The sequence below is a fragment of the Miscanthus floridulus genome, chromosome 14 (genome assembly GCF_019320115.1).
Source record: "Miscanthus floridulus cultivar M001 chromosome 14, ASM1932011v1, whole genome shotgun sequence".
Taxonomy (NCBI): domain Eukaryota; kingdom Viridiplantae; phylum Streptophyta; class Magnoliopsida; order Poales; family Poaceae; genus Miscanthus; species Miscanthus floridulus.
This window is the reverse complement of record NC_089593.1, coordinates 73,005,667-73,014,838: the sequence shown is the minus strand read 5'-3', so window position 1 is coordinate 73,014,838 and position 9,172 is coordinate 73,005,667. Positions and strand designations below refer to the sequence as shown.

The window sequence follows — 9,172 nt, the reverse complement described above, 5'->3', positions numbered from 1 at the left end:
ATAACAACACATTGATAGTCTTCCGTGTAGTGAAACCGCAATGGCAATGAGACGAGATCGGCAGCAAAGCATCCCCCCGAGACGATCTGAAGCGGCAAAGCATCCGCCAATAAGGGGGTCATCACGCACCCTGCAGCAAAGCTTCTGCCCAAGTGAGGATACCCAAGCGACCACAGCGGCAAAGTATCTGCCAAAGCAGCAACGACGACAAAGCATCCGTCAAAGAAAGCGCAAGCAGCCAAGCATCCGCTGTGAACCACCAAACGACCGCGGCAACGCCAAACACGGGGTTGAACAGACCAATGTGGAGAGCAAGATGAAGCATACGCAGGCACAACAAAAAAATTGATATGGATGAAAAAAATAGAATAGTAATCGATAGTTTATCGCAATTGGATAGAGACCACGGAGTGTCTATTATGCCTATTGTGTTAGAAAAATGAAAAAAGAGAAAAAAGCATACAACTTAATATAAATAATTTTATTAGTCAAAGGTATTAACCAATATGATTCTAACCTGTGCGAGAGCATGAGTTGATAGACTAGTCATTCATAATGGTGAGTCCTTGTCCTCCAGATCAAGTGTGGGACGTCCAGGGTGGATGCTGATTGCGTTCCTGATAGCAGCTTCTGCAGCCTCCACCCTACTCCGGGGGGCACCTTCAGTATTGATTTGGACCCAAAGGTGCTCCAGCCTTGCAAGGTGCTCAAAGCTAAACTCAAACCCCATATTGGATTCTGTTTCCTGTGCTCTAAACTCAAGCTTTAACTTTCGAAGCTCTGGCATAACTTCCTGTAAGAACAACATCTCCAGGCCACCTCAAAAATAACAATTGTGGTACCTAAACTCTTTGAGGCACCAGAATTGTTGGCCGTTGATGGTAAGGCGTTCATCAGGGGCATGCAGTACATATAATATAACTCACAAAAGAGCAGAGCAGGTATGCCCCCAACTATGCTAAGATCTTCCTGTTTAATCCTGAGAACCCCTAGACTCAGACGGCTGAGGTTAACAAGAGACGATATCTGCTTTGGAAGACAAGCTATACCAGTTCCATATACATCAATCTTCTGGAGACATGGAGCAGTGTGGCACAATATATCCATAAGTTCTTCTCTCAGGAAACCATTATAGTCACAAATTTTTAGTGCTTGAAGCCCATGATCACCCATCACAGCGAGAGATGACTTCAAAGCTTCCTGATACCTTCCCATATCATGGCCGAGTTGTTTTGTGCTAGGCATATCCATATGAAGCCTCTTCAGCTTAGTCAAACGTCTAAGCGCTTCCACCAACTTAATGGACAAAATCCTTGCACGCGACAACTCCTGCAAGGCTTGTAGATCTCCGATACTATCAGGCAATTCTACATCATTATTTACAAGTAGACGCATTAATTTTTGAAGATGTCCTATGGAGGGTGGCAACTTTGTAATTCCACTGCCACGTGTATCTAGTGTCTGTAGATACCGGAGGTCTCCGATGTCCTCTGGAAGCTCAGTAATACGTCTAGAACCGATGCTCAGAAATCTAAGCTGAAAAAAGCTTCCTACATATTTAACATGTTGGTTACCAAGGTTGCTACTACCATTAGAAACCAGTACTCTCAAAGAATGCAGCTGCTCTAGATGAAGAATTCCTGGGCAGCGATCCATAAAAGCTAATGGAACGAACATGCGACCACTTATCCATAATCTGATGCATTACTTCGTCTCCCACATGTTTAGATTGTACCGAGAGCCTACGAATCTTGTGACCACCACCATTATAGCTTGTCAATTCCACAATGCTGGCAAAATTCTCCTCAGCTGACTGTGATATAATAAGTTCAAACACCATATCATGCAGTCGACAAGCTTCTGCCCGGCCATCATACATGATGTCAATAGGTTGGATCAAGCTTCTGTTTACAAGTTCATTGAAGTAACTTTCAGCAACCTGCTCCACTGTCTGTCCCCTCGCTTCTGTGATAAACCCTTCGGCTATTCACCTCCATATTAGCTCTTCTCTCTGAATCTTGTAATCCTCTGGATACATGCTAAGATACAGCAAGCAAGTCTTCAGATTATACGGAAGATCATAATAGCTAAGAAGAAGTATATCTCTCATTCCTTGGTGACTAAAAGCAGAATTGATAGAATTGTGTACTTGCTCCCACTGATCCTTGTTGGATTTACCAGCAAGCAGGCTCGCTATTGTGATAATAGCTAATGGCAAACCATGGCACTTTTCAAGGATTCCATGAGACATTTTTTGCAAGTGAGGAGGGCATGCATGAGTATCACCAAACACCCTCTTGAAAAATAATTGCTGGGATTGCTGGTCGCTTAGAGGTTGAATGTTGTGGACATATCCTACTAAACTAGTGCAGCATGATGTGGCCACATTGCTAATTCTTGTGGTTATAATTATTCTGCTGTTTAGATTGTTCTCAGGTAGAGCACACTTGACAAATTCCCATGCTTGTGTGCTCCAAATATCATCAACAATGATAAAGTACCTGCACACAAATATTTGTATGAAATGTTAGCACTCTGATCTATCTTGTACTCTTGCACTCCCACAACATCAAGAACACCCACCGCACCTAACCTAATAACGTTACTTAAAAAGTTATAAATGGTGCAAAGGTGTTTCTGATTGTGACATTACACAAACAAGAGGGAGCGGGTGAGCTCGACCACACTTTCTAGTTTCTCTGGGTTTTCCCCAATGTAATTGGAGTCAACATATTTCATTGGTATGTGATTAATTATATGTACATAGTAATAGACACTAAAAACTACTCAAACTTCATTAAAAGAACCTCATTATTTTCTATAAAGCATCTTGTCGTTAAACTTTACAATTGCAGGAGGTGATGCTGGTGCAATTTTGTAAAAGATGCTCAATTTTTTTATGTATATGTTTCGATAACATCATGCCTCATTAATTAGTTTATGTTTGCATTTACAATATGACCAGTGATCCCTGTTCATCCAAAAGCAAAACTGAACAATTCCATGGTTAAAGGTGTTTGGTTACATTTATGGAATTAGAAGTAGACCCACGCGTGTGTGCATACTACTGACACACACCACACCAACATCCATGAGTGCTGAACGCACACCCAAAACACCCTCGCAAAATACCTAATAAAAGCACACTTGAGACCGCGTGATTATGATACATGGCTTCAACATAGTACCAAAAATGCTATCCTAAATATGGCATATTGATGGCGAGACATTCCATTATAAAGAGTTCCAAGTTTGATGCAGTCACATGACGACAATTAACTAATCCTCAATAAACATGGAGTAGAATTTAAAGTCAACCAATTAAGAAAATCATTGTTTGCAAATGACTTTTTTGGTACCTTGAAAACGAAAGCAACATTTCTAATTGCTACTAGAGGGTAGAAGCCATACCCCAAATGCTAAAAGGGTTCCTTGCCACACATATATCTAGACAACTTCCTACGCAGTTTTACATAAGGTCTAAACAAGAGAATTTCTAGACAATTTTCTGTAGTATAGGCTACAATTTTCCATAGTATCTCCGTGGCCACTAAGCAAAAGAATAAACACATGAGCATATTCACATGAATAGGATCCATTGTGCATCCCTGGAGATTCAATTATAGAAAACCCCTTGGTATAAAACCAACCATGACCACCATGCACACATACAGATTCAGTTACAGAGATAATAATCCCCCAGTATAAAAGTAGAAAACCAACCATGACCGCCACACACTCCTAATTTTTAAGTAGTATAAAGATTTCTATAGATTGTTTTTTTGTAAAAGTATATCTACCCATCGAAATTGACCGTTAGGCTTTAGAAAACCTAACTATACAATACTCCTTATGGTCAGAATATATGACATTTTGACTAAAATCAGGTCAAGGTTTTGAAACTTTGACCACTATGGAGACACGAAAACGATATGAACATATTTGTCTTGAACAAGTCTTTCATAATCACATATATTCATTAGACATCACAATTATATTTTCACAGAAAAATTATGGCCAAAGGTGCATCTCAAAGACCTCAAGAAGTAAAAAAAAATGTAATATAGTTTTTGACTGGAGGGGGTATTAGGATTATCTCTCTTAAGGGTAGAAATTCGATCATGTAAGCAAGCTTTTAAAGAAGGTTGTAATCAATGAGGTTTTTTTATAAACTAAATTTAGGTGCACATCACAAGATTCAGATGCTTAAGATATTTATTTCCTCTATCTTGAAAATAAAAATACTAGTAGCATAAATAATTTTTCATCACCTAAACATCGGCAGATATAGATAAATATACACAAGTTGCGGCTTGCAAAGGACCAAAATAAAATAATTTTTTTATGCATACCTCCTGTGTTGTAAGAATGCTCTAAGCTTGTGTATAAGTTGCCTCTCATCATCTGTTGGGTGCACATAGCTCCCTAATTCTTTGAGCATATCACTTAGTATCTTTGTTATGTTCGGATTCCGTGAAACTGGCACAAAACACGAACAATCAAATTGACCTTTCATTTTTCTGATAAATTTGGTTTGCAAGAGTTGTCTTGCCAAGACCACCAAAACCCACAATAGATACAACCTTGAGTTGCTGTCCATAGTTATCATTCGTCATCATCTCTATGATCTTCTCTCTTGGACCATCAATCCCAACAAGTCTCTTTGCTTCCACAAATAGTGCTGGCAACCGAGGATCGATTCGAATGACATGGCTACCAGGCTGATCATCATCAAACTTGTACCCAGGGGCGGATCCAGAACGGGGCTGCGCCCCGGGCTGAGCTGCTGATTCACGTTTAAAACAGTCTGATCTTGCTTCCTAGACCTCCTTTTGTCTAATTAAGATCATAGTTTTTTAGGCTAAACACCACATATGCTAAAGGGGCTACATGGACTCACCCTGGGCTGCAGCCCGGGCAGCCCGGGCCCTGGATCCGCCCCTGCTTGTACCTCTTGCGGCGATGCCCTTCTTCCTCAACACGAGCCTTGAGTTCGTCAATGAGGTTAGCCATATTGTGGTGTGACCATATCTTTTTAATCCTACTTATTGTCTTGGTGACAAGGTTGGTTGCATCAGCATCAGCTTTTCTCATCTTGTGCATGAAGAGGTCGATGCAGTCTTCGATGTCGTAGCTCAGCTCGCGTACCTTGTTCCTCCAATCCTTCGCCTGCTCATCCAACCTCTCCTCGTTGTTGGCCAGCTTCACAAGCAGAGCCTGCATGCTGCTTAGTTCATCCTTCAGAAAGACCATTTTGCCCTTTACTGCTTGGGAAAGCTTGTGCTCACCTTTTATTAACAGGGAGAGCTTGGGAAGCAGGGTGCTGATCACACCCGTTGAGGTACTCACTGTCGCACCAGCCATATTATATTGCTGTCTCTACTGTCTCTCTTCCTCCTTCCGTCTCTCCTGTATATGTTTGTGGTGCGCAAAAGCACTGTTTTCCGTTGTGGATGCAAGAGCCAAGAGCGTGTTTGGGTAGAAATAGATGCTTTGTCTGTGGACACAAGAGCATATCAGCCTGTTCGGTTGGCTGGTTCGTATCGTTGCTGGTTCGTGAAGAAGTACTGCTGGCTGGTTTGTGTGAGAGAAAAATACTGTTCCGACTGAAAATTTACGATTGTTTACGACAAGCCACAACCAAACGAACATGCTGTATGTGTGTGTGGACTGGTGACTGGCTCCAGATGTGGTGCTGAGGGCTGGCGGCGGCAGCCAGCAGTGGAAGGAGAGGCGGCAGGGCCGTCCCTTGGCACGTGCAACGTGTGCGACGGTACAGGGCCTCCACTTTTCAGGGGCCTCCAAATATATATAGAGTATATATACGTATATATGTATTGCTTGGTAAATAAGAACGTACAGACTACAGCAGTAGCTTTGGCCTTTGGCCCATTAGCAAAGCGACGTGTACAACAATTGACCAAAGCCCAATAAACAATGGCTTGTTGCCCGGCCGCTGTTCAGTTGGCAATGTTGCCGATCCCAATTCCCCAACTGAATCAGATCGCAAATCTTAGGTCTCACGTACTACCTCTCGACGTCTCGTCTCGTGTCGCCGCCATCGCCTGACGCCGTACCGGCCGCCGGCAGCGTTTCGCGAGTGACAGGGCGTGAGCCGTGACGATCTAGCTGCAACCGCAACAGCGAGAGCGAGGCGCTAAGGCCCTGAAGGTAATATAAATCATTCATATTTATTTTTCAATTCATTCACTGGTAGCCGCGAACAATAATAAGTAGTTGATCGATCTCTAAATTTTGTTTTTTTTTATCTTTTGATCTAGACACCTACTGGAATAGCATTCAAAGATTGAAGCCATGTCTTCTACAAATCGTTCTAGAAAATTTGAATCAGGTTTTCAAAAGCGTAAGAAGAAACAAAGAATAGAGGAATTAGTCCAATCTCAGCAAGGAGCTATGGATAGATTTGTTACAAAACAGTCACAAGTGTCGTCTGATAATCCAACACTTGAGGCAGGGGCCCTGCTTGAGGAGGGGCAGGCGATTGACAATAATATTGATAATGATCCTATAGATCCTCCAGAAAATAATGTTGAAGTTGAGGAAGCTGACAACACAAATACTCAGATAGACAGTGAAGACTTGAATCCTTCTTCAAATGCTAGTGATTCTTTTCAGCCTGATATATTTGATCCAAGATACTGGGATTCACTTGATAGTAGACAAGTTGACATTTTAGCACAAAAGGGCCCTAAAAGAGACCTATCAATTCAGAAGGGTCCTAAGGACATGTTATCTAGAAGATTTTCTTCACTATTCTATGATAGAATTCTGTCAAATGGAGAAAGCTGTGACAGGGATTGGCTTGTTTATTCTAAGGAACTTGATAGAGTTTTTTACTTCAGCTGTAAATTATTTACAAAAGGTCATCGAAAAGGTCAGTTGGCAAATGAGGGTTATAATGACTGGATACATCTTGGGCAGAGACTCAAAGAGCACGAGACAAGTGCAGATCATGTTTTGAGCATGACAGCTTGGTATGAGTTGCGTAACAAATTGCAAACTGATCAAACTATTGACAAAGCTGCTCAACGACAACTTGAGAAAGAAAAGGACCATTGGAGGAAGGTTTTATTTAGAATTGTTGGCATAGTAAAATTTCTTGCCAAGCATAATCTTGCATTTCGTGGAAGTAACAGCAAACTATATGATGATAGCAATGGGAATTTTTTGGGCTTAGTAGAGATGTTGGCTGAATTTGATCCAGTTATTCAAGAGCATGTCCGCCGGATTACAAATGATGAAACTCACGTTCATTATCTTGGTCCTAGGATTCAGAATGAGTTGATACACTTACTTGCTTCTGCTATTAAGTCTGAAATTATTAAGAAGATAAAGAGTGCAAAGTATTTCTCTGTCATACTTGATTGTACCCCTGATGTAAGTCACCAAGAACAAATGTCTTTAATTATAAGATATGTGGACTCAACATCAGGTCATGTTGAAGAATCCTTTCTAGGATTCTTAGATGTAAATGACACGACTGGACAAGCACTTTTTGATGTGCTAGAGAATGAGCTAAAGATTCTTGATCTTGACATAGATAATGTGAGAGGACAAGGCTATGATAATGGTTCAAATATGAAAGGAAAACATCAAGGTGTACAAAGGAAGCTTTTGGATGTAAATCCTAGAGCTTTTTATTCAGCTTGTGGTTGTCATAGCCTTAATTTAACACTTTGTGATATGGCTACTAAGACTTGTGGCAGAGCTAAAGATTTTTTTGGAATCATCCAACGTATCTACACAGCATTTGCTAACTCTACAAAAAAATGGCAGATACTAAAAGAAAACATAACTGGACTGACTCTCAAGTCAGTTTCAGCTACACGATGGGAGAGTCGCATTGATAGTGTTAAAGCTATTAGGTTTCAGTGTGCAGACATTTGGGAGGCTCTACTTCAGGTATCCAACATTTTCATATTGGTACTGATTTAATAATGTACTTTTGTTGGTTATCTCATATATTAAAAATGTTTTCCTTCTTTTAATTTAGGTATCTGATATTGATAACGATCCAGCAAAGAGTAGTGAGGCTAAAGGTTTGGCAAATAATGAACTTGGACAATATGACTTTATAGTGGCAGTTGCTATTTGGTATGAGGTACTGTATGCTGCTAATTTGGTAAGCAAACAAATGCAAGAAAAGGATATGCTTATTGATGTTGCTATCAAGAAAGTGAAAGGGCTTATTTCTTTCTTCGAGGGCTATAGGGAAACTGGTTTCTTACAAGCTTTGGAGTCGGCCAAAGAAATTGCACTTGAGATGGATATTGGTACTACATTCACTAAAAAAAGAAAAATTACAAGAAAGAGGCATCACGATGAGAACCCAGAAGACACAAATATTGCCACAATGTCTCCAGAGGAGTTATTTAGAATAGAGTATTTTAACACTCTTATTGATCAAGCTATTGTCTCTCTGGAAACAAGATTTGAGCAGTACAAAGAATACCAAAAAAATTTTGGTTTCTTATTTACTTCGGAAACATTGCGGTCGTTGGATAACCAAAGCTTGAAGTCTTCTTGTGATAATCTTGAGGCTGTCCTTAAAAAGGATGAAAAATCTGATATTGATGCCAAAGAACTATATATGGAGCTGAAGTTTCTACAAGACTTCATTCCAGAAGAAAGAATGGGGCCTGTTGAAATTTTGCGGTTTTTAAAGGAGCATGGTTGTTTTCCTAATGCAACTATTGCATATAGAGTTTTGTTGACTATTCCTGTGACTGTTGCATCAGCAGAGCGAAGCTTTTCTAAGTTAAAGCTATTGAAGACTTATTTGCGTTCTACAATGACACAAGAAAGACTTAATGATTTGGCTATAATAGCACTTGAAGGTGAACTGTTGGAGAAGATTGATTATGAGCATATTATTGAAGACTTCATTTCAAAGAACATTAAAAGAATGATGTTATTCAAGTAAAGATTATGTAATATAGGTATCATTCTTGAATCTTGATATATATTTTATTGCAACATACTGCATGCTTTATAATATCGTATATTTAGTTTTTTTTTCTAGGCTAATAGGCCTCATTTCTTAGTATCGTACAGGGCCTCTAATTTTCCCGGGACGGCCCTGGAGGCGGCGGACTGACTGAGAAATTAAACCGCAGGAAGCCATCGTTCAGGCTTGGTCCCAGGGGAAGCA

The 9,172-nt window shown here is 40.4% G+C and overlaps 1 protein-coding gene and 1 pseudogene across 1 annotated transcript; one reads left to right on the top strand and one right to left on the bottom strand.

Moving 5' to 3' along the window:
• Window positions 1–550: 550 nt before the first annotated feature.
• Window positions 551–5,364, bottom strand: LOC136503740 (disease resistance protein RGA5-like; annotated as a pseudogene).
• Window positions 5,365–6,984: 1,620 nt separating this feature from the next.
• LOC136503738 (uncharacterized) lies at window positions 6,985–8,944 on the top strand. The gene is made up of 3 exons (XM_066498725.1): window positions 6,985–7,923; window positions 8,015–8,182; window positions 8,225–8,944. The coding sequence occupies exons 1-3, from the start codon at window positions 6,985–6,987 to the stop codon at window positions 8,942–8,944; spliced, it is 1,827 nt and encodes a 608-aa protein (XP_066354822.1).
• The last annotated feature ends 228 nt before the right edge of the window (window positions 8,945–9,172 follow it).